The sequence below is a fragment of the Anser brachyrhynchus genome (assembly GCF_964034855.1).
Source record: "Anser brachyrhynchus genome assembly, chromosome: 5".
Taxonomy (NCBI): domain Eukaryota; kingdom Metazoa; phylum Chordata; class Aves; order Anseriformes; family Anatidae; genus Anser; species Anser brachyrhynchus.
The window spans coordinates 16,406,123-16,431,790 of record NC_137699.1 but is presented as its reverse complement, the minus strand read 5'-3'; the positions used below and the strand labels follow the sequence as shown (position 1 = coordinate 16,431,790).

The window sequence follows — 25,668 nt, the reverse complement described above, 5'->3', positions numbered from 1 at the left end:
ATTGTGCAGTCAGACAGGTTGCCAATTTTCAGTTGCTTGTAATGACAGCAAAATTAGACTAACCAAGAATCTCTGTCATTGATAGAACTATTCATTTATAAACAGGTTGATCCTTCGTGGTGAAAGTCGATCTGTCTGATGACATGTAACTGCATACCTTTCACTTTTGCCTTTCACTTCAAAAATCCTGTGTAGGCCGGAACATCACCTCTTTCTCACAGAGCAACCCCATGCACTAGATAAAGCCTGACACAGTATCTCTTCACTAGGCATGTTCCCAGGTGCAGGTGAACATCAGTCTGTTGCCCTTTACATATATGCCCTACTTGATAGACGTAGTGACCTGTGATGTAATGTAGCGCTAGCCCAGGCATTGCATTACTGAAGTCTCATTAAAGGTATTTTTTCCACAGTTCAGGACTGTGCCTTTCCTTAGCTGTGACCTCAGCAGATGCACTTTGTGTTGCAGAAAGAGGATGTGAGAGAGGACACGTGCTCAGGGCACAGTACACTTGGCACTGGTGAGTGATAATCCAGAGTAAATTACTGTCTAATTGAACTGTTTTTGCCTTTTGGATTTCACACATTTCAGCAAGGTGTGCAAATGGTGGGGAAGGGAGGCCGTTTTATTTGTTGTATTTTTTTGGTTGCAAAGCCTGATTGTTGGCCTTACGTCTGTTCTAGTGAATTGCCACTGCACATACACACACACACAAACTTGGATTTCCTTTATGAATAGCTGAAATTCCAGTCTTGCCTGGCACAAGGGTAAGTTTCACATAAAGAACAGCCTCTGTGGAGAGTTTTTGAAAATAAATCAAAAACCTGAGAGACTGAGAAAAATTCTGAGAACTGGAGATGTGACAAACCGCATTGCCCAGCTTCTTATTGGCACGGTTAGGATACGACTCTCATCTACACAAATGTACAGTCCTAGACAAATTCCACAGCTGGTACTCAAACACCCAAGTAAGCTCTCTGCAGGAGAGCATGTCTGTACACACAGCCATTTGGCCACCGTACAGTACTGCTCATATGCAGTACGAATACGTGCATATGGGCTTCTCTAGTTCAATACATTCATCCTTGCAATCACAAGCTGGGTTCCACAAGCACACAGGCCCTGCTAGCTTACAGAGTTCTCATACGCAGAAGATTGATGCACATTCTGCACCTTCATTTAAGTGAAGTAACTCTTTTTTCATGTTATATCCTTTCTCCCCTACACATACTACCCATCTCAGCTACACTGGTATAGCTTATAGCTTTTTGCTGCAAAAGAGCTATCTCATACCAATAGATAATTTGGGATCAGAGGTGTCTGATAACTTGGAGGAATATTCCTTGGAGCTGTCCTTCACTTGACCATCCCTGTAGTTATCACAAGCCGTGTATATTCTGGGTATTTGCATCTTATTCCGTGTATTCAAATGCAGTCCGTCATTCAAATCCCTCCGTTTGTGCACCAAGCCTTCTCAGCCTCTCTGCTTTAAACTTAAAATATAGCTTCACTCATCACTTCTACGCCACTCTAGAGTATCTATATACATAGAGTTTAACTGGTCAAGAAAAGGGGGTATAGTTGCAGAGTTACAACACACTAACTCTGATAGTCCCTTTCTCTTTGAGTTGCTAAGGGTTTTCTTCTTCCCTTTTGTGCCCCACCACAGCATTCTCCCCCACAGCATGACCCCCTTCCTGGACAGACAAACTAAGATCCTTTAGTTACTAAAGGCATTGTCCAGTTTAGCTCGAGTAGTACTGCTAAGTCTGGAAGAAAGAACCTGGCATTTGCAGTGGGAGTCAAGAGTAGAAGAGTAAATAAGCACTGAACTGAAAACCAGTAAATTCAGACTGTGGTACCTGGCTGGGTTTTGTAGTTCCTCCCGTTATCAAGCAAGTTCCAGTCATCCCTGGGAGGTGGGGATGATTTGTCAGTGACTGTGCTAGTTCAGCAGCACATGCCACGTGACAACAGATGAGAAACCTGCTCAGAGTGGAAAAGGCATGTCTGCCCATCATCCCACCGGTTGTGGGAAGGCTAAAATACAAACATCAGAGCCACTCTGATCACTTCTGGTGCAACACATGATTTCTTCTTGGCCTCTGACTAAACTGCTCCTTGTGCCAGTCAGCTCAGGAGGTGGATGTGTCCTTCTGCTGTGTTCACACAGAATCATTGACTTCAGCTGGCTCTGAGAGCTACACAAAAGCACAGCGATGGTGCTGAATGCATTTAGACATTTTAAGGAAGAAAATCTGTATTTCTGACTGAGCGATCTACCCACAGTAAGTGGCTTTCACCACATCGGAATGCTTCTGTCTCAGCCATTTTATACCCACAGAGCATAGCATGGTCAGCAAGCAAGATGTGGCAAGTAAAAAAAAGACAAACCAAAAACCAACAGATGAATCACAGCAAAGCAGGGATGAATACAGGAAGGCATCTTAGAAGCCTCTTGTTACTAGAACTGTGTGATTTGGCATTTGTTCACCAGTAAGAGTCATATAACACCTAGTGATTCACTTGTTTTGCCATAAGAAAGATGCCTTATACCACATGCCTTATACCATGTGCATACTCTTGGGTGTGCAGCTCTGAAAGAGAATATAACCTCAAGCTGCTGCCAGCAGACAGCTGATACATGAAATGTCAGAACCCTTCACAGCTGGTACCCGAGCCATTGGCCACCTTGCCAAAATTACTTGCTGCAGTGACCTCTATACTGTCACAACTGGCAGGTCCTGAATGACCTGAAAGTGGCCCCATAAAGCAGGCTTACAAGCAGGTAGTGCTAGCAGCAGAGAAACTTGTGTCGCTGCTTTCTGGGGTCTTCCTTGCTCTAAGGGCACGCGCTGAGGATCTCAGCTCTCCTGGGCTCTTAGGCTGGTATCACTCACCAGCTCTGACTAATTTTACAGGAAAATAGTTGATTTGGACTGGGTAAAAGTGAGGTATGGGACCTCCACAAAGAGTTCTCAGTGAGGCAGGCAGAGACACTGTTACAAGCTTGGTTCCTCTTTGCCAGCTTTGTCAGAAGGCAGAGGAAGGAGAGAGTGTGCAGAACAGCGGTGACTTTCTTTGGCAGGGGCTGAGAGCTGTGGTGATAAGTAGAGAACTATCCAAGAGAGGGATGGAAAGTAAAAGGTATCACACTTGAAGTGAGAGGCTAGGGCAATGATGTTTGTAGCAGTACTCTGCGTGGGTATGAGTGAAGACCCGTATCATTTTTGAAAGCTGAAGGAGGAGGTATCACAGTAATTTTGATATGAAGTGACAAGTCAGGCCAAGATGCATTGCTCTGTGAATAAATAAGGACATTATTTGAAAGAAACCACACAAAGTATCAGGAAAATGTAGGCATTGCTCGAATATGAGAATCTAGAGAGGAAAGGTCTGAAATAAGGGGGCAGAAGGGTCATATCTTATATATATATATATATATTATTATAGACTAGAAAAAGTAGAGAGTACAGCCATGCACTGGAAATTAATTTTTTTGGTGTGTGAAATTACTTGGAGACAAGATGAAGGAAGAGTGACCAAAACAAAAGACCCTCCTTCAGGAAGATAAAATGATGAAGCAATTAAGGAGACAGAACATGCAGGACAAAAGGATTTTACAAGAGGACAGCAGTGTGTTTCAAAAATGGCTGATGCTTCAGAGGTGATGGGAGCTGGACTGAGGATTGACTGAAACATGGCATTTTGAAAATTTTACATACCACTCAGGTCTAGGGTATAGAAACTAGATTTTTGAGAGGATTTAGGGTGGATGTGTAGGATTCTAAGTACTTAATTTAAACATTTAGTTTACTAATTTTGGGGATGAAAGCCAAGAGGGAGATGGAGGTGCTGAAGAGACAAAATCGGGAGTGGGGTGGTAAAAATTAAAGCAGGAAGATGGAAAGAAGGGTTTGTTCTGCTTGCTTGTCCTCTTTGGAAATTTATATTATGATTTCTAACAGAGGTCAGTATGAAGAAGGCTTGTTGCCACTCTTTTTGCCTGACTATGATTCATGGTATGACTGTAAAGCATCACACACAAACATGCTTTAGTTCTTTTCTTCATTTAGATCTTCTCTCCCCGAGGGCTGGTTTGTTTGTCTTCTCTGTCGGAGGTTTGCCACTGACGTGACAAACAGCACTCTACAGAAGAGTAAGCTTTAGAAACACAGAAATTGGAGATGGAAAATTCCTCTGTAAAAGATCAACTAGCCCACTGTGCTTGGTAAGCCAAGGCATAAACACTAGCATTGTGCTTATTTAAAATACCACAAGAAGAAGTGTTCCTGAACAACTACTCTACCAGGTAGTGGATCTTATAGCCAAGTCATTGTAACAGTACTTATCCTAATCTTTGGTGTCTCATTTCATCCTCTTTTCTTCTTCTTCACAATAACAGTGCTCTTACTTCTGCAAACTCCCACAGTGCCTTATCCCACTTCTGATTTTTGTAGCATTGTGTCCTATAGCTCGTGCACAGCACAATCAGATGTGTTTAGCTCTTTCGGCTCATATGACAATGTCTGTAAATCAGTCCTTATCACTTCTACTTTCTAAAAATGTGTTCCTTTATATTTGTAAATGTCCTTCTGATGAGATGTTCAGAACTGAATGCAATATTCCAGGGGATTATACTATAATACCACTAACACAGGCCTTTGTTACAGTTTTTGTTTATGAAGCATACTGCCCATTGTGTTCTTTTGTTATTTCTGTTCACCCCCAATCCACCCATCATCTCATATTACAGGCATGCCTAATTTACTGTCTGCTGTCCTGCTATTCTAGGTCACTTTCGGTGTTACAGCTTCTGAGAATCCTCCTTCCCAATGAATAGTTGTGATTTGAACTATTTCTCTCCAGATGTAATAGAGATGCATTTTTTTTTCTTCTGTGGAATTACATATTGTTTGCTGAATCTCATTTGTGCCAGAGCTTTGAATTGTAAAATTAGTAGAATAATGTACTCTCAACCCTGCGCCTTGGAGATGTTTCCCTCCCTTTTCCTCACCAAGTTTGAAACCATAAAAATTAATATTAAGAAAGAACTAAAAAAAAAAAAATGATCTTTTTGCATGAGTTCTTTGAGCTTCATAGCATCTCTGGTACATGGAATTTCCTCTCTGCTGCTCAAAGAGAAAGGTGAAACAATTTTTAAAACTATTTCCACAATGTCACTGCAAGCACTGCTAAACTCATTGTCCTCACAGTGACTGAGCTGGGATAGGAGGTTGCTGTTCCCAGAGTATCCCCAGCCATCTGCCCCACACTCCTTGCTAGAATCTGCAAGTTAACCACAAGTGTAGCTACTCCCTAACCCTCTTCTATCAAAACTACCCACTTCAGTGGAAGTCAATTTTTTATTGCTTGCTTACGTGCTCTCTGTCTCACTTGCTCATTTGACAGCTAGAGCAAATGCGTGCTGTCCAAGCAGATGGAAAGGGAAAGAGATCTTTGGTGGCTAGAATAAGAGCAAACTGAATGATGGCAACCACTTAACCTGGTTCAGATGCTGCCCTCAGACCCTTGAAAATTAGTGCCAGAATTAGGAATGTTCTTCAGACATTATGACTCTCCTCATTGCCCTGCTAGACCACCCTGTGTTTTTTTCCCCAGAACTCACTTCTGGGAAGCATATCATCCTGAAGACCTGTCAGATCACACACACAAAGCGATGGCTATATGCCGTGGATTCTTCCCATCATCAAGTGCATTATAAAGCAAGCCAATTAAAGGTCACATCTGTTAGTCACAACTTTTGTGGTTTGGCTCTTATTGAACACCAAACTGTGTGAGAGCAGGAGGTGTGTGTGCTCGAGGCTGTCTTGCTATCAAGTGTGCTGCAGAGAGGATGTGTGGTGTCAAGGCAGAGTGTCAAAAAAAACAAAATTAAGGCTGTAGCTATTTTTCATATATCCGTTCAATCTGAATGTTAGTAGCAACATCTTTGATGTTGTCAGTTCGCTTGCTTTTCAGTTCTTTAGGATGATGCTGTAGACTTGAGCAAAGCCAAAGAGAAAATTCCTTGCACACAAAGCAAAGAGCAGTTCATTCACACTTCTTCGTGGCTCCAATGCTAAGAACAGACATTTGTAAATTATCACTTATCTGTGGGAAGCGAGGACCTTTCTTCAGAAACCATATTGTTTTCTTTTTGGTCTCACCAAAGCTAAAAGAGAGAATTGAGGTACTGAAGGTCATTTTCCTCACCTGTCAGTCTAGCAGATAGCTCTTTTCTCATCAGATCCCTTCCATTGCAACTCTGTCTCACTCAGGTAAGCTTTAGGGCAGGAGTTACTTAACTTTAGAAGTTAGGTGTGTTGTTTTGGGCAGCAGCTTTCATAACCAGCTGAGGCAGAGAGATGTTTCCAGAGGGCAGTTCTTCTTAACCTAACATAGCTGTCTGACCTACGTGAGGTGAACTACCTCTGGACATGCCTCTTTCCTCACTAAAGGAGCCCAGACAAGTAGATTACAAGAGGTTTTGTATTCTCTTAGATAGATAAAGTTGGGTAAGATGAATCCCAGTGTAAGTCTTTTATCTTTCTCTTCTGTGCTAACATTTCTAATTATCTTTCTTGTCTGCCCTTGCTGTGTATTAAAGTCTACCCAGTACATATGCTCCTGCGTAAGTGACGATGGCTGTCTCCTTTACACAGAGGCCTCGCTGCTTCCTAAAGAGTAAACTAAAGTGGCTCCCACCTTCTTCCTGTTGTGGTGGCAGGGATCGTTTCAGCTCTTTTCTCCGTCTTCTCCCACAAGCGGGAGTCCAGCCATGCAACAGGACGGTCACAGCAAGTCTGTGTTGCGGCAATGATGTCTCCTGGTGGTAGTCTTGAAGCTAGAGCCCCAGGGGTCTGGTGAAGAGCTTTCCCCTCCTAAACTTGGGGTCTCAGACCTCTGCACATTCAGGTGTTCATCCCACACCTGAAATGTATTTTCAAGTTTTGATTCATAACCATGTGAGTTTAAACCTGGGGAAAGATGCTGGATTGTATGCTTTTTTGCCCTTTTTTTTTCTTCTTTTTTTGTCCCCTAAAAAAAACAACCAACCAACCAAAAAAAAAAAACCACAGAGATTTTGCTATGCTCACATAATGTCAGAATCTGAGATCTGTCCCAGGGTCTGTACTGGTTTTACCTGAATGTTTATTTCTCACACAACTTGCCTGTTTTTTCTTGCAGTGTTTCTCTCAGATGGAGCACACCACTGACCAGGTATGTGAGGTTACCGTTTGCTTCATGTGTAAATTCTTTAGGATCTTTGCTGGCCCATGGAGAAGAGTTCAGCTGTGACAAACCACACCCTTGCTTCTCCAGTCTCAGAGCAGCCGTCACTTCCCAGCCCTGTCACGAGCCACAGATAGGAGACCACCACTCAAACTCCACTTATGCAACGCTGTCTCTGAAAAATTAGTGATTGTTGGCTTGAAAAGCAGATACAGAATGAACGACAATGTGTGCTTTTAGTTGCTGGTAGATTATCAGATGCACTAAATCTTTAAGTGCTGGATAGATACCAGCTGTCATCATATGCCTCATCGCTCTGGGGCTGGAAGCATGTTTTTGTATGTGCTCATATAGCTTGTCATAAGGCAAATTCCAAGTTTTCATGTTCATAAGAATACATCCTATTTGTGCAACTCTGGCAGTACTAGTGGGCGGTACGTAAGGTTCGCAGTGCCTCAGTGACTCTGTTTTACACATCTGGAGATGGAAAAGGAGGAACAGCCTCATGAGAACACCACTCCTACAAGGACGTGTGGTGAGTGGTGTCATCTGAGCTCCCCAGTTCTACTTCCAGAACGACTCAGAGCATCAGAGGATCCCAGCATGGGCTCGTGGGTTAACCCGGTGCTTCCAGAGTAGCACCAGCTTTTCTGATGTTCAGACCAGACCCAGCCCTGTTGTAAAATCATGATTTGAAGACATAAAACTGTCTGCAAAAATGGTGCATTGGGTTGCCAGGCATCAGCAACACTGTGCGCTAATTCACATAATCCTTTTAAGCACTCGGAGCAAATGACACCGTCTTACAGATTCGGTCTGCCCCCTTCAAGCACTCCAAATCCCAGCACCTTAACCCAAGGAGCAGCTCTCCAAAAGTCGCCGTGACTGCCCGAGTTATGCATTCGATGCAACTGCTTGCTGCTTGCACCTACTCGTGCCTTTTCTTTAATCTCGTGAACTTTTCAGCAGTTTCCTGAGCGATACCTGCTGCAGACGGCGACGGCTGAGCAGCACGCACCGCACGGGGCTGCAGGAGGAACCCCAAAAGGTAAGGCGAACCCCCAGCAAGCTCCAGACAGCACAACCACTTCGCCCTCGCCGCGAACGTTTCAGCCCGCAGGGAGCAGATGCGGCTCGCTGCGGGGCCAAGCTCCCGGCCGGCGGCTGCGGCATCCCCCGGCCCCTCGGTGCGCCCCGCCGGGCCCGGCACGGGCCCCCAGCTCCCCCGGCCCTTCCCTCCCCGATTTCTTTCCCTCGAGGGCTGAGGAATCCAAACTCCGGGGTCGGAGCCCGGGGAGGGGGGGGGGGGGGAGCCGCTGCCGCAGCCCCCCTTGGGGGTGCCCGACCCTGCTCGGCCCGGCCCGGCCGCCTTTTGTCTGGGCGGGGAGGAGCCAGCAGAAGGCAGATCGTAAAAAAAAAAAAAAAAAAAAAAAAAAAAAAAAGGGCTGGCCGGGAGCCAGGAAGTGTAAAAATCCTGGCCGGTTGGTGGCAAATTTCGCCAGATCGCGGCGAAGATCGCAGCGCGTCCTTCAGCCCGCGGCGGGCGCGGAGCGGGGCGGAGAGGTGCGGAGCGGCAGCGGCACGGAGCAGCGGGGAGCAGCACGGAGCAGCACGGAGCAGCACGGAGCAGCACGGAGCAGCACGGAGCAGCGCCCTTCGCTGCCGCCCGCCCCGCAGAGCGGCGGGGTGAGTGCGGGGGACGCCCCCGGGGTCCCTGCGGAGCGGGGAGCGGGGGCAGCGCGGCCACGGGGAGGGGGGGGGGGTTCGTGCCGGGGGGACCCGCGGGAGGCGGCCGGGCCGAGCCCAGCCGTGCCGCCGGGGCAAGTTCTCCATTTAAAAATATTAAAAATAGCCCCTCCGGCTCCATGGAGCTGCCGAGTGAGTCATTTCCAAACCGAATGTCTCAGTCGCAGCCTTCCCCGCGGGAGACACAATAATTCTGAAACCGGGGGTGAAGGGAAAGAGAGTTTTTCCCTCCCCTCTTTTGCTAAATAGATTGAATTAACACGTAGCCGCTGCAGGAGAAGACAAAAGCCGTGAGCAGCGGGCTGCCTGTTAGAAAAAGTGAAGCATAGCTCCATCCTTTTCTCCCTTCCCTCGGGCCTCTCCCTGGTGGTGATGCCACCCGCATTTCCCTGAGAAGCACAGGGAGCCTCTGTGCCCAGGGCTGTCCGTTTTCGTGGACGAAATCTACTTTCCGTTCCTTCGGCTGTCAAACCCGTCCCCGTCCCCTTTGCTGCGGGATGTCAGCTGCAGCCAAGGGTCCTGCCAGCAGTGACCCCAGCCGACGCCGCTCCTGGCTGTCCGTGCTGAAAGAATAGTCCAAAGCAGGGCTATTTTTTTCTGCCTTTTCCAGTCATATGATGATTTGTTCATGTAAGCAGGCTGTCTCGAGCAGAGGGACTTTTTGTTTGTCAGCAACAAGTGCTGAACGTATTTATAGGCGATGCTGCAATTCTGTGGTATGAGAGGTTTCAGTTATGCAGAACTCGAAGGTACCTGGATCAGAGTGCAAGAGCTGTTTACATCTTTCATACAGCGCTGTGTGCATGCATATTTGAAGTATACACCCATAGCTCTTATTTCACGGTGAGGCAGCATGTCCTAGATACAGAAGCTGATGTGTAGGCTATGTAGTATTGTCTTGTTTTGTTTTTCTAAAACAGAAGCTACAGTCCAACTGTGCAGTAGTCCCTAATGGTACAGACAGACCATGGGAGACAAGACGCTGTGCTGTCCTGATAAACCGGCTTTCCTTAAACTCGGAAGCCACCTAGCTAGGGGTAAAGTCCTGTCCTCTGACCCCTGTGAAGAACTTTGTGAGTGCTTTGGCAACAAAAAATGACCTAGAGCTGAAAATATGTACAGTAAGATATGCCAGCTATTTTGCAGCCATGTGAAAGATGTTAGGTTCGAGAATACGATCTGTGGCAGTAACCCAAATCTAATGCCATTGCTGTGTTGGTAAGTAGAGAACTGTGATGCAAAAGCACTTTGCTTTCTTTTTTTGCTCATTAGATTCAATTTCTTTTATTAATGCTATTTGTATGTCTCACAGCCAGGAGAGACCACTATGATTGACTGACTTGTCACACAGGGTGCAGAGCGCTCAAGGATTCCCGCAGCAGGTCTGCGACTTTTTGTTCAGCTGTAACGTGCAGGAGAATCATCACCTTAAAAGTGCAACCAAATCACTAAACTGAAGGATGTAAATACAATTATTTTGTGTTCCAAAACACAAGAAAAAGCAGACTTAACAGCCCACGTAAATGAAAATTTCACAGTAATCCAAGACAAGGTATGCTCATGATACGCAGTTCATAGTCAACATATGGCATTGTTGCTAAGATTTTAGTGCCATGCACTTTGATAACGTAGTGGAGGGAGGAAAACGCTTGGGCTTGGGTCAAAAATCAGCTGCTTTTTGTGAAGCAGCAGGTAAAGCTTGGGAGAAACCTTTCTAGAGGTGGATTATTCTGTATTTGTCTATAATGGGGCTGTTCTGAATCTCTGATTGAAATAGCTGTCCGGTCAGGTATGGCACGTTGCACTGATGGGACTGCAGTGCCGAAGGTGGGCAGGGGAGTTCAAGCACACAAGCCCGTATTGAAATCTTTTTTTTCTATGTCAGTTTAGTAGTGTTTCCTTCTCGTAGTTTTACAGCAGACTTCAGGTGACAGTTTAGCTGTGTATCACATTTGTCTTCAGCCTTCAAGATAAAATTCTCTGTAATTATTTTCATGCAGTATGTTTATGGACTGTTTGATGTCAGCTCAGACTCTGATAAGACTTCCAAGGTTCACTTTTAAAGCTCAGCTGGAGCACAGGTAGCATCTACCGACTCCTCAGTTCCTTCTGGAAGAATTTCCAGCAATGAAAGACACAGAATAGGTGAGACAGATGGCATTTTATTTGAGAAATAAATAGATGTAGCTTCCATTCTTCTGGAAAGAATGGAGGGATGGGACTTGAATAGATCATCAAAGGCTTAGATATAGCAGGCAAATACGCTCTGGAAGGGTATCTTTTAAAACTCATTTTCTAGGCATCTGTAGTTTTTGTGTTCTTTATTTCCCCCCATTTCTCTCTCTCTCTCTCTCTCTCTCTCTCTTTCTGTAATGTATGGCCTTTTGTATCCACTGTTTCTGCTGATGTGAATTCAAGCATAAATATACATTGACTAACTATGTTCTGGGTTCCAGGGCTTATTCAGTAGGGCGTAACAACCCATTCTTACTTCGTGAGATAGGGCTAAGTGTAACTCAGAGGAAGGAAGATTGTGCTGAAGATTTTTGCAAAAGCCGTGTGATACAAGACCTGGCTGAGGGTGGGCTATAATGTGAAATCAGGCTACTTGACTGCCGTGTTTTGTAGTCCTAGGGTTAAAAATATGGGGTGTACTTCTGTTTCTAATAACAACAGTAGGAACTCTGGAAAAAAAAAAAAGAAAAAAAAAGGAAAAAGCATGAAGTGCAAGAAAGCACGGGGAAGATAGATTGTCATTCTACTAGCAGCATAGACAGTTCCTAAAGTAATTGCAGTTGCTGATGTTTTGTTTGGTCTTAAAGAGGTGTATCTTGCCAGCTTCCTGATTAACATTCCTAGAAAATTAAACATGCCATTACATTTAGACTGATACAACTTTTTGCTTCCCCTGAGAACCTGTGTTCTCCCCTCTGCCTCATCTTTTCAAAATGAGTGACCTTCTGCTTGGTGTCTTTAGGAAAGCATTGCTGTGGCTCTCCTTTGTCTGTTCTCCTCTAGTAACTTTATGAATTACTGAATTTTGCTGCGTTTGACCAAAGAAGGAAAAGTCTAAAAGGATAATGTTCCTCTGAGCTTTGTGAAAGTGTTTTTAGAGCCTGTGCTGAAGGAAGGGCTCCGGGGAGGGTTATCCCCTCCTGCACATGTGAAACCCAGGAGGGAGCGTGATGTGGGAGATCAGGCCTGTTTTAGTTCTGCTGCTCATGTAACTGGTGAATATGAACAGTTTATTTGTTGAACAGCTACATTTTTCATTCCCACAACAGCCCAAAGCTTCTCCATATGGTGAGCAAAACTGCTATGGTCTCTACAGACTGCCAATGTACTTTGTAGTTTGTTTTGAAATAGTTAATACAAGTATTTCCTGATTTTTGCAGCAGATGCTACTGGGGAGTTATTGGAAACAGGTTGAAGCTGCTAAAAGTTAATTTCTAGGTTTGAAAACACATTTGTCAATTCAATCTTAAAGCCTTTTCTACAGCAAAAAGCCTGATAGCTTGCTCATACTGTTGTCATTCAAGTGATACATTCCTGGCCTGCTGTGCTCCAGGAGGGATGCACTTACTAGTGCATCCACCAAATGCTATTCCCGACAGTGGAAGGAAATAACTATTTATGTGTGTGTCATCCTTTTTTCCTGGTATAAATGTTTTCATGCTGTTGCTTGTTCCAGTGTAGCTGTGCTCATTAAAAGTCATTCTGGTAATCAGCAGAGTTTAAGGCTTCTAGGCCTAGCAATAAAACAGGCCATTGAACTTGCAGGCAGCTTTGGGGAATGAGCAACTTGGAGTACTATTTTCCTATTAAATCGGTTATGTTTTTTAGAGTGTAATAGCATGAGTAATATATATAGTATAGAACTGGAGAAAAAACAATGGTGAATTTAACTCTTCTGTTGGAAGCTGGCTACATCGTTATGGGTGAAGCTCCGCAGAGGGATGCAGATAAGCTTTCCGTTGATCAGGAAATGGTGATACATCTCCATTTGTTCCCTCTTATCCCTTCCTCCTCTCTTGTGGATGTGGTTCTTATTTAACGAAACACATGAGTGGATTTTTTCAGTCCCAATTCAGTCCATCAGTTTTACCATTCTGAAACTGCTACATTTCTGCTTCTTGCCTTCCCTAGCTAGGTCTTTGGCGTGGTTGTTACTTCCACGGGGAGTACAATAGTTTTCAAACAGATTAAGTCACTTGTTCATGCATCTAATTCAAATTTGTATCTAACTTCACACTGATCAGCTAAGTGATTCTTATGAGGTGTTCTTTTCTATTTTCCACCCAAGCATTTCAAAGCGTTTTATGAATATGTGGAGCCTTTTAACAGCCTTAACAATTTTCTCCATTTCCGAATGTGAGTTCAAAGAATTAACTAAGGTTTCTAAGATAATACAGAAAACCTGTGATAGAGAACTAAGTACCTTTGTTGTCCTAAATGCTACTCCTATGTTATAAGATGCTTCTTTTTCTGTAAGTTCTTTCCTATGACTTGATCTCTTTAGTTCACGTTATACTGGCTTGTTCTGTGCCAGTCCTGTTTTCATATATATTTTTGTAAGAAATTGTACTATCGTTTGTATAGATTTGAATTTGTTTTATTTCTAACAGTCCATCAACTCTAAAGGGGCTGCAATGGTCTCTGAATTACAGAGGAGCTTCTCAGACTGTGGTGGGCTCTAAGCAAAGGTTTTTCCCCCTCCTCTTCTCATATATTTCCTTCACTCTAACCAGAGTTTCACTTTGAGTTTCAGGTTTGCTTTAACCTCAAGAACTCAAAGCACAACTAAGTGGAAACCACGGAGTTTCTTTTCAAATGCTACATGGCTCTGGTACCAAAGCCAAGTTAGAGAGGTCTTTCTGTTAGGGAATTTGTTTGGGATGTGTAATGAAAAACGGCATGATGTGGCTCCAGTTGGAGGAAGGAAATACGCAGAAGGAGGCAGGGACCCTGGGCTCATTTGTGAGAGGTGGGTGTGTAATAGGAGGATAGGGAAAGGGAGATCTTGTTTTGGGCGGTTAAAGAGTAGCAACAAAATTGCGGCTATATGGGTACATACCAGAGGTCAACAAACTATTGGGAGGGGTGTATTCCCATATTCTGCAGTTGCCACTTTTATTTTTATTTTTTTTAACATACTTTATCTCCATACTTAAAATCTATCAGGGTTAATTAAGGATAGGTGAGCACAGTAGAACACCTCCAGACTCTTTATAGGGCACCACGTTGCTGCCTTCATGGTGGGTGGCCCAGCAGAAAAAAAAAATAAATTAAAAATTGACACCTTTTGGTATAGAGCCAGCTGCAGAAAGAAGAGGTAGATCAGGTGATTCCTCGTTCTTTACAACAGTGTGGAATCCTTTGAAAAGTTTCATTAAAGGAGCTTAGAGGTATATGTTTTTTTGGTGAATAGGATCCTGGCTTGGGAGGTGGAAGACCTGGGTGAGTCATTTCACTGGCTTTGCAGCTTCATTTCCTCAGCCAGAAAATGGAGATAATGATTTTTACTCTCCTTATTAATAATCCTCCTAGAGCTCTCGATGAAAGGAGCGTTTTGCAGGGCTGAGTGGCCCATCCACCCGGGGCTGAGCCTGCCTGGGCCGCCTCGGGGCTTTCCCATGGCGCGGCGTGGGGCGGGCAGGCATCCCCGCGGCGCTTGGCACTGCGCGCACTGGGGCCAGCCGGGGCTGCGAGGCCGTGCGCTGGGGCTGCAGGTAGTGCGCTTTGGCTGGCTGAGGTCCTGCCTTTGCCAGCTGGCGTGGAGTGTGCTCCGAGAGCTTGAGGAACCGACCGGTGCTCCCTGCGGGACAGCAGCTCGGGCACAGCCCGGTGAGATGCTGGTGGAGCACTTGGCTTCTTCCCGCCCTGAGTGTGCCTGCGGTCTGCGATCCTCGATCGCAGCTTAACGACAGAGTTTCTGCTTGGTGAAGTTCTGAGCTGGGCTTGGCACTGGGATCTCAGAAACAGGTAGCATTAACATATGGGTGGAAAAAAGCTGTCTTCTAAAGGCTGTAACTGGAGTCAGTCCTGCTGACGAGATTGCCATACCTGAAGGCTGGCCTTGCACCCTTCCATTTACCTCTCTGAACTGGGAATGTCTCTTAGCAGGGGCTGTGCCCCCACTGCTGGCATGAGCACATCTGACGATACTTTGCTGCGTATGTGAGGGGCTGCTAATATGACAAATTATCCACACTTTGCCTTGTTGTTTTGGAATTGATCCAAAACACGAACGCCAACATTTAGATTCTTATTGCTTTTGATGGGCTGTGGGTTAAGCACTAACATTTTCATGAATCAGATTTCCAAAGGCGTAAAGGCATGCTGAGGATGTAGGAAAGACTGTGCCTTGAGACTGGGACCCAGCCTGCCTTCAAACAAATTTTTAGACTCTTAGTAACCTCTGACACATATAAGATACATCTTCTGATCAGTGCTGTCCAGAAGGAAATTTGTTAGTTATGGAGTAAATCTTGATTTGATCATCTCTCTTTCTGAAAAGCAAGACTTTTTTTTTTTTTAAATTAAGAATCTGAGCAACTGGGGGCTCTAAGAGGAACCAAATGTGTTGCAGATTTAACGGTAGCAAATGCTGTCTGTTTTCTTAGTTCTTAGTTTCTAAGTTCATGCATGTGTGTGTGTAGTTGTGACGAATTAAAAGCCTTGAAGTTACAGGTTGTGCCCTGCTTTTCCACTTCTCACCATGGCTGTGTAACAAATAAATGAGGGATTTTTGTCAGAAGTAATGTTGTCCTGAGATGTTGTCAGTTGAACTGAAAAAAGGATTTTGCCAATCACATAGTTTGTTAAGGATTTGTGGGGCTGGAGGGAGAAGCAGCTAATAAGAATCTAGATACTCTTCTGTGTATTTTTGTGTCTGAGGTGGGGTGAAACTGCTCATGATGGATCTGTAGGTCTAATATGGGCGGATTTTTCTTAAGATTGTGCTTCTTCCATGCCCAAAGTCATTACAAAAAATTCTGGCACATGTTGCAGTATCCAGACTCATAGGCCATCAATGTCACAATTGCACAAAGCGTATAAAGGAGAAGAAAATGGGCGAACCTCTATCTTTCTTCATGAAGGGGGCGAGTTTTCTACCATTAAAAAAATTCAAATGGCACGACATCACTTATACCCGGATAACCCCTCATCCTTTGTTGCGGTATTTCAGGAGATCTGGGAAATGCTTCTTTGCATGAATAGAGCCTCCTGTAATTCCCCCCTCTCCCCTTCCCTCCCTTGCCATCTGGTTTCGACCTGCGGCTTTTTGGTGTGAATGTGAAGTAGCATTGGTGCAAGTTACCCTCTAAGAAGAAAAAGAGTTGTAGTTCTTGCTGTCCCATCACTTCCATTAGCGGCTGTTGCTCTAAGAACTGCAGAGAAGGCATCAAAGGAAATTTAAAATGGCCTGTTCCTTTGTTAAGTCCTGGTTACCAGGGGCTTTTGGTTCTTTGGCCCAGGATTACCAAGAAGATTCATAATTTGGAGGAAGCGCTGCCAACCTATTCTTTGGGTTATACTTTTTTTTGGTTAGAGAGAGAACTAGGTGTATTGCCTGATCTTGCTTTTCCTCCAGACAGACACTGGTGTTTTGGTCTGTTGGAAGGAAAAAGTCTTTTCATTAAACTTTTTAAAAATGATTTCTCTGTTTGTTTTCATGGCTAGCAGGAAACAAATTACAAAAATTCCTAGTTTGATGACTAATGTTTTTATATATGTCTATATCTATCTGTGTGAGTGTGTGTGTTGGAAGAAGATTTGTCTCCTTGTTTGATTCCTCTATTGAAAGATTCAAATTAATTCTCAAAGTGTTTACTCAGATGTGATGAATTAAAAGTGGATAAAATTACATTGTTGTCAGATTGCCTCATAGTCCTGCTCTCTCCCTCAGTTTTGAACACTGACATCCAGCTCTGAGTTATTTGCTCTCTCCAAGACCTGGGTTTTACACAGTTGACATCTGCCTTGTTAGAGATCTAGCGGGTTTTGATAGCTGAGTTTTGAGCTGACAATCACAGATAAGTGAAAAAGAGACCAGGGGTAGGACAGCTGGAAGAGAAGGAAGAGCAATACATCTTTCTCTGATTTACGACAAACTCCTTGCCAAAAAAGACTTTCAGGATCATTGAGTGAGAGGAGGAGAGTGGGGAATCCCTTATCAGCTGGCAAGCAGTCTGAAATGCCCTGATGCCACCTGAAGTGCTGCCCCAGCAGCTGGGGCTGTGGCAGTGAGAGGTTATCTTGGTACGTTTGTGTCTCTTACACAGTCGCTGCACTTTTGTCTCCAGGTTTTTGTGCCTTTTATAATCAGTGGTGAGAGGTAGAGCTGCTTGGTGGCTACAACAACTGGCATCCTGGTGTCTCCTTTCTCACAGTGGAAGTGATCCTGGTGTCTCCCTTCTCTCTTTTTCTTCTTTAGTAATTGCATCTCTAAAGCTTTTTCTAGTTCTGTGGTAGATAAATAGTAGGACCGTGATTATTAGATGCAGGTTTTATTTTATAATCTTCTAAACCACTTTAATCTTGGGAAGAGGAGATGTGACGGAGTTTGGACTGAAGGCCTCTAGGAGAACAATAACCGTTTCTGAATATTTTTGCATAATTCTTTGAGAGTTTTCAGGGCAAACTGGAGAGGACAATTTTTCCTTGATGTACTTAGCACTTTGCCCAATAGTGTTCATTCCCACTAGATGAAATAGCCCAAATACCACAAGAGCTTATTGCTAACCTGCATTAATGCTTCACTTGCCACAAGGCAAGTTTTCTCTCAGGAAAAAGGAAGAAAAACCCAACAAACTATTGAATGCACAACACGGACGTTACCAACAAACTGCTAATGGAACTTCCCTGCAAAAATGAAGCAGAATTTACAAGGGTGCCTTGTTCTTGGGAAAACTTTGAGTGGAAACTAGTTGCTGAGAAAGGAAAATCTGGTCTGATGGAAGCGTGGGCGGGCGATGGAGTACTTCTGCAGCGATTGCAGAGAAGCTACTTGAGGCTGGGGTCTGGTTCGGGGGCTTTGTTGTATGTTCAGATGCCTGCAAAATGCAAACATGTTGTGCCAAAAGTCTGTTTTCTAGTAAGCACTCTCTTACCTCTGGCTTTAGGAAGTTCTGAAAATAGTTCAGGCAGGCTCTGGGCATGGGGAGAGGACAGTTCTTCTCACAGACCTTGGCATTTCAGTTCTGGTAACAGGACTGTCAGTTATATTTGGATACCATTTGGCTAGCTGGCATCCAGAGGAACAGTTTACTATGCCTGCTATCTAACAGTTGCCATTTTAGGTAAGATAGATTTGTATCTTTGAATCCTGAAGAAATTAAATTCAGACTTTGGATCTGGCCTAATGCTGAAGATTTTTTCTTACATTCCTGATGAGAAACTGAAATAAAGCTGACTTGACAGTAACACGGGATTGCAAACTGCGAGGCTGGGAGAAAAATGGGGAAGAGGGACGTCTTATCTGCTCCTCACAGACAAGAGCTTGTTATTATCTGTCCGGGTGACTTTAGCAGAGGTTAAGGAAAACAACGTGTATGTTTCCGTGAGCAGAGGCAAGCACGTTCCCTTGGTAAGAAGTGTTCAGGAAATTTGTCGGGGGGCCCCGTGTTTTGCTGTTGTGGAGTCAGTCTCGTAAATCCATAGACCAAGCTCAGGAGGGACCTTCGTGATGGCATTGTTTCACCTCTGCACAGATGTGCCAAAGAATTTCCTGTGCAGAAGTTAAATATCTGTATGTTTAGGCACGAGGTCTGTTCTCCTGATTTACACTTCTGAATTTAAACTTGCAACCTTGCAACTTAGTCTAACTGAAATTAATAGAAAGGCAGCTTTATAAAATGCTTTCATTGCTGGGGATAAGGGTGCTTGTATGCAGTTACAGCCTCTGGAGTAGTGAGAGGAGGATTGAGGGCTAACACAGGCATCTTAACCACTGCTTTCTAGCCCTGCTAAATGTCTATGCCTGGTCTAAAGTAACAAATATCTTACTATACAGCTCTGAAAATATATATGCTGTTTTCCCTGTATAAAAAATGATTGAAATAGAAATTTTACTGCACTGCTGGGAGAAGTCAGCTGCCACTCTTTCAGCTCTTCACGCTGTCAGCTTTGGGACTTCAAGATGACAAATACTGGCACGATTACTTGTTTTGCAACAGAAGCATCCCTTACAGTGACTCTTTGCCTCCCAGTCACCTCTTGGTGAGTTATGAGAGAAGTCTGCCCTCGGCTCTCCAAGGTGCTGTAGCTTTTTTCCTCTGACAATTTCTGATGTGGTTAGAATTGCCAATAGAGACATTGCTAGCAGATTGAAAATGTGTAGGCAATGTGAAATGAACTGAATATTATTTCAAAATGCACACAGAAGGCGGTGCTGATTTAGTTGTATTATTTTATATTTGTTCTTAGTCTGTAGACGTTATGGTGGGTTTCTTGTTGCTGTTGTTTGTTTTTCTAATTGGAAGAGAGCATCCACCAAGTCTGCAGCTTGCTGCCCTTTCAAGCAACACCTGTCAGGGCTCTGTTTTCTTCATGAAAGTCTGTCTGGGCTTTGTCATCTTGTGAGACAGCAAAGAGTTGTCTAAACTTCTACCCAAACCGTAGTCAGCTTGTGGGGGATAACAAGTGTATTTATTTCTTGAATAATACCAAGAACAACAGTACCTCATGTTCCAGCGCCTAACAAGTGAGGTGTTTGCTCTCTGTTTTCTCCTGTAACATCCCCAGCGGCGGGGCCTGTGGTGGCCGTGGCCAGGCTGAGGGCTTGCTCGGGCTTCACAGCGGGTGATCAGAACCAACGAGGCGATGTGGAGGCAGGGGTGGTGAGGTGAGCTCAGCACAGCATGGGGCTGGCCTGGCCACGTGGGAAGAAAGCTGTTCTTTTACATGTAAAACGGTTGATTACAGTTTGTGGAGTGCAAAAAAAATTTCTGAAGCTGAGCACTAGCTAAATTAGAAGCACTATGCAGATACACAACATGCCTTTAGCTGATCGTATCTCTTTTCCCCCCTGTGCTGAAGATGTAGTGGAAAAGAGAAGATTTTGCTTTACATCTTCCATGTGCAGTTCAGTTACACAACTCTTTTTCTGTCTCTCTCTTTTCTCCCACATCTTCATTCTTCAAACTGCCAGCTGCATCTACTGCTTGTATTCGTCTGAAGTGGGAAGATTTTGAAGTGCAGAAGCTTTGCCAGAGTTTTTGTGTGGTTTTTATCCAAGTTCATTCTAACTTATTCTGTTTCTGTGGTTTACTTGGGGCTACGTATTCATCTATATGGAGATGATGATCAGAGGGGAAAGTACGGGTATTTCGTATTTGGCCAGCAACTACTTCTCGTTTTATAGAGAACTAAACAAACAAAACAGTCCTGCTTACCCTCAAAATATCTGGTTGTCAGACCTCTTTCACAGAAGCTCCTTGCGGTATCTTTTGGTAAAGGACTGATAATGAGTGGGTTTTATTCCCTTGCACAACCCTTCTCAAAAACCATAGTGTTTGTCTTTTCATCTTTTCATCTGTCGTTCATCTTTTGTCCCTTTCTTCTTTCTGATGACATAGATTTCTTTCTCTCCAGTTTCTCTAGTTTTATACTGGCCAAACGGCTGATTGTATTTAAAGGTATTTGTAAAGTGCCTCTGGCTGAAGAGTTTAGGCACCTCTGCTAATAGAAGTGGGAAGAGAGACCACGCTTGTTTTTCTGGCTGGCTATGTTGGGTTGTTCTTTAAGGGGCAAGATGGGAAAGGGAGCTGCTGTTGAGGAGCTCCTGAAGATTTGCCCAAGTCTGCTGTTAGGATATTTTCACTCCTCCCTTTTCTGTCTTGCTCTTTTCCTTTCTCTTCACTTCGCAGGACTGCTTCAATTCTTGCAGTGCAAGTCCATGTCACAACCTGACGTGGTGGTGAACTGCTAGTCTGAGGCTGATTCTTTGTGTTAGTTGCAGGCTGAGTCCTTGGATTTGACGACTTGTTGATGCCAGTGAGATTCACACTTGGACCTTCAAGAGGAGAGACTTTCTAACAGCCCTGCTCCACTCCACCTGACCCTATGACTGGGGGGTTCACCATAGCTCCATCCTTTGCTCTCCAGTTCCACAAGATGGGTTCGTTCAGAAGGCCACGACCTCGCTTCATGAGCTCCCCTGTCCTCAGTGACCTGCCACGTTTCCAGGCAGCCCGGCAGGCTCTGCAGCTCAGCTCCAACTCGGCGTGGAACAGGTGAGCAGCACCCGCTCATGACAAGCCCTCTCTGTGCAGCAGCCCCTCCGTAGTGACTGTGCGTGGCTGGTCTTTGTACTTCAGAACATTTATGGCCAAGCTTATTTGTTTATAAGCATGCATGAGTTTCTGACATGCCCAAGCTTTGACAGCATTTAAAACCTCTGTAGAGGTGACAAGTTAGACCTAGTAGCTTTTAGCCAGCCTTGGTTTTGGCCAGTGTTTTTCGGAGGTATTGTCTTGAAGTAAAACAGAATTGCTCTGTGTTAACAGTTCCTTTTTTTTCGTTACCTTTTAGGCGAGCACATTGTTATTAATGTAACAGAGGTCAGTTTCTTAATGCAAAGCAGGAATTTACTTGCATATTATGAAGCTTTTATTACAGTCCAGTTCTTCCGGGCAGGTACTAAGCTTGTGGCTTCTACTTCTGCCAGCATTTCATACAGACAGTCCAATCCTGTCTGCAGTGCATGTCATGCAGCAATGGCCACTGGAGAAATGATGTGTAGGGTGAAGCATGAGATGTCCTGAGCTGATCTAATGGCCTGCTGTTACCAAAGGTGGATGTTCTCAGCTTTCCCTCTGCTACTTTGCAGCAGCTCTGTGCTCCGCAGAGCCCTTTCTCTTGCTGACCTAACTCAGCTTAATAATGTTGCACAGAAGAAGCCCAGCAAAAGCACCACATAGTTGGTGACCTGAGGTCAGTGAAGCGTACAAGTGCCATAATTTGCTCACAAAAGGAAAGGCCTATCAAGAGAATGACACCTCCTCTTGTTGGGTGTGGCAAGTTTTGAGACCTGGCAAGCCATCCTGTATACTGTCACTTCATCACTTCCTTTGCACCGATCAGAGAAGTATTAGTTAGAAGATCCTCCAACAGCTGTTGCCACACCTTACAAGCATTAGCAGGGCTTAAAATTGTGTCTGACTGAAGTGATGCTGGCTGCAGAATGTGCTCCAGCACAGCCAGGATCCTGCCAAATGCTGCAGGCCGGGTGGCTGTGGCTCAGCTAGTCCTGCCAGCATTGCTGGATAATGCAGTGTAATGTGCTTGGCAAATATTGACAAAAATCTATGTCTTCTCGTAGCCACTAGCCTGCAGCACCTAGCAGAGATCTCCTAAATGTTCATTTTGAAGATATGTTTTGTGTGAACATGTTCTTTGTGAACGGTGTCCCTATAATGACTTTCCCTTGCTTACCGTAGGCACAGTTTAAGGTTGGTTCTGCTCTGTCTCCCGTGAGAGATGTAGGTAAATAAGAGTGATGATTTCCAGGGGAGAAAAAGTGGAAGTATTTAAGTGCAATTAACCTCTCCACCTCGTTATAACCACTCAGCTTTTGGTGGCTAGCTCACGTTGCTCTCTGTGTTAAATCATACTGGCAGCTATTATTTATGGATATTGTACTGTCTCATTTCTTTTTTGGCAGCGTTCAAACAGCAGTGATAAATGTGTTCAAAGGGGGAGGCTTGCAGAACAACGAACTTTACACCCTCAATGAAAATATCAGGTAGGTTACTGAGATGTATGGAAAATGGATTTTTGTTGCTGCTTGTTCAGTATTTGCTTGGTTTTGTTTCCTACAGAACTGTAGTTAGAGGACATTGCTGGGAGGAATAGGGGTGGGAGCAAAGTTAGGCACAGCTTGAGAGTTTTGAGCTATCTTCCCTCTTTTTTGCCATTGGGTGGTGTGAACAGCATGGGGCTTTTGGGTGATGTTTCTCTGGCTTATGTGGATGCGTAGCTTTGACAAGTAGAGGGTATGTATTGACTTGGATTGTAAGGGTCTTGTCCCTTCCTAGGGAGTTTTCCTGTTCCGTCTTTTTTTCCCCCACATTTTTATCAGGACATTCATAATGGTAGTAGCAAGTGGTTTTTTTTCGTTTTTTTTTTTTTTTCTCTAAAGCCAGATTTCTCAGAACCACAGAGCATTTAAAAAGAAAGTAAAACACAGCATTTCATATAAAATCTTAATCTTCATATGATGATTGCCGAGCAAGACCTGAAAATACGAACCCTAAAGATTAAAAAACTAGAATTCTAACAAACAGTTTCTAACACTGACGATAAAAGTATCATTTTTTATTTTAGGCAGCTCTCATGGTTATCTGTGGTTTCATTCTGATTGTTTGGAAACTTTACTTAGCAATAGACAGGATTGTAGAGCAGATAAAGAGCAATCTATTCTTGTGCTGGTTCCAAGTGGTGCTCAGAGGAATATTGACAGAGGTCGTGAGTGTAGTCCGTCCTTCCTGTCTCTTTCCCACTACATCCATACTCATCCATCATGAATGTTGTCATCTAGGTCTCAACTTCCACGTTTGTATGCTTGCCCTATCCCTATTGCATTTTAGCTGTGTGCCAAGTTAAAGTTTAAGTGTCTGTTAGGGCCAAGCACTTACTCAGCAGCAAACTACCCCTTTCCCTACTTTCAACATAAATGCAGCTTGCAGGGCATGAGACTCTGTCCTACTTGACCTGGTCCCAAAGGTGAAAGCTTTCTAAAATTCCTTTTGACAGCTGAGTAAGGGCAGTGTCTTGTGCCCTTACTTAGCAGTATTTAAGTGTATTCAAAGCAGAAGTCCTCAAGTTAGATTTAAGTACTTGCAGCAGTCTAAATTCTCCATGGGATGAAGATTTCTGTATGTGAAAGGAAAAACAAATGTCGTAAGGCTTTGGAAACACCCTAACCCACAGCCCACTGGCAGACATGGGGACTGGCTTTGGGTTTTGTGGCTCGTCTCCCAGGCTGCTGCCCGCTGCGGTGGCTGCAGCCTGCTTTCCCACCCTGGTGCAAGCAGGTGCTCCTTCCCAGCCTCGTGGGGAGGAGATATGCCGGAGAGAAATAGCTCGTTGGCTGGGCTTGGTTCCTGTGGTTGGACCTTGCTGTGTCTGTGTTGGTCGCTGAAGTCAGTCTGCACTGTCAAGAGCTGGGTGATGAGCAGGAAGTTCTTTGTGAAATGTGTGTGCTTTGCGAGCACTTCTGGTGGTGGGATGGGAAATAGGGTTTTCCACACGCAGGCACTCACAGGCTGCACTTGGAAGCACTCACCTTGAAATACATGATTGATGTTCCTACAGGTGCTCTGAGCACTGCTTACGTCTCAAAATGTCATTCTCTAAATAGGCTGCATACACATCCAAGTAGCTTATTAGTCCCACACTAAGGAGCAACGGACGTGCATCTGCATGCATGTTTGTGCGCACAGCTGCAGCTTCGCACCTGCGGTTCTTGATATAGCTCCCAACAAAATGTCGGTGCTGGGCGTGCAAGGTGAGCTGCTAGCCTGACGCTGGGCAAGGAGCCAAACCTGTCAGCCTGCTCTTTTGTGCCATTAGATTGAGCTGCTGCGTCTTCCTCCTTTGTATTCCTCTACTCGGATCATTAGTGGAAGTTAGCAAATGCAGTACTTTAGTAGTCACAGACTCTGCACAGTGCTTAATTGCTTGACAGTGGAACACAGGAGGGTTTTCAAGTCATAATGACAGGCCCAGAGACGAGCAGGTGGTAACATTTTGCTTTGGATCGCTGCCACAAAGTTTTTATCTTGCTGTGATTTGATATCATCTCACTGGATACTTTTTTTTTTTTTTTTCTCCACTGCTCTGAAAGCTGGTTGTGACAGCAAGAGGAAATGTCAGAAATGCCATCAGGACATGGGATTTCAGGAACGAAGGGGTGACCTTGCCATGGTTAGGGGGAGACTCCCCCAGGTTCTCTCTGGAGCACAAGCCTGTGGTTGCAGGTGCAGATGATCTTCCTGAGGGAGCCAAAGTCCTGCCAGGGTCTGCGAATTAGCTGATCAAAAGCCCTCAGGAGTCTGCTGAAGCCAGTAGAAGAGAGTCTCACAAACAGGCCCTCAAAGATTTATCTGGTTTATCCATCTCATAGAGATAGAAATGTGCTTTAGGATGGGTGGGGTGAATATAACTGATCTGAGAGAGAAAGGGTAGAGGTATGTTTACATCTGAATAATAAAGAAGTTTTGCAAAATGTTTGAGGAGGAAGGTCAGTGTCAGGAGCTACTTTCACAAAAGGCTAGAAAAAAGAGCTGTAGTTTGTTAGTAAGACCCCAGCCCGAGAACTGGATGGTCCCTGACTCAAATACTATTTTTGAGCACTCTTGGTAATACTTCACTTTGGTGAAAAGTGAAACTCCTAAACCAGCAGAAAACGCAATGTTTTGCAGAGGGAAATGTTGAGCACCTTTTAAATTTTAGGCAGAATTTACTGCTGCAAAATTTACCATCACAGTTACTGAAAGCTGAAAGTTGATATGCTCTGAACTTTGTGAGTTTTTTTTTTAATGCTTCTTCTGATTTAAAACAAACCTGTTTTTCATAGCAGATTTTTGAGCTATAAATATATATAGGAATTAAAAACCTTTATCATAGACTGATTTAAAATCCAACAGTTTTTAATCAGAAATACTTGTTAGGAGTGCCTT

At 44.3% G+C, this 25,668-nt stretch overlaps 1 protein-coding gene across 2 annotated transcripts in view; it reads left to right on the top strand.

The window, feature by feature from the left end:
- Positions 1-25,668, top strand: part of LOC308195880 (V(D)J recombination-activating protein 1) — a 107,118-nt gene that overhangs the window by 11,077 nt on the left and 70,373 nt on the right. The window contains exons 5-9 of one of the 2 annotated variants that reach the window (XM_080594053.1): positions 414-8,285; positions 8,740-8,923; positions 10,296-10,535; positions 20,940-21,219; positions 22,650-22,730. In XM_080594053.1, the coding sequence (XP_080450179.1) occupies positions 21,050-21,219; positions 22,650-22,730 (251 nt within the window). In that variant the 5' untranslated portion in view covers positions 414-8,285; positions 8,740-8,923; positions 10,296-10,535; positions 20,940-21,049. Of the gene's footprint in view, positions 1-413; positions 8,924-10,295; positions 10,536-20,939; positions 21,220-22,649; positions 22,731-25,668 lie in introns of both variants that reach the window. The other variant, XM_080594054.1, reaches the window with a different exon arrangement.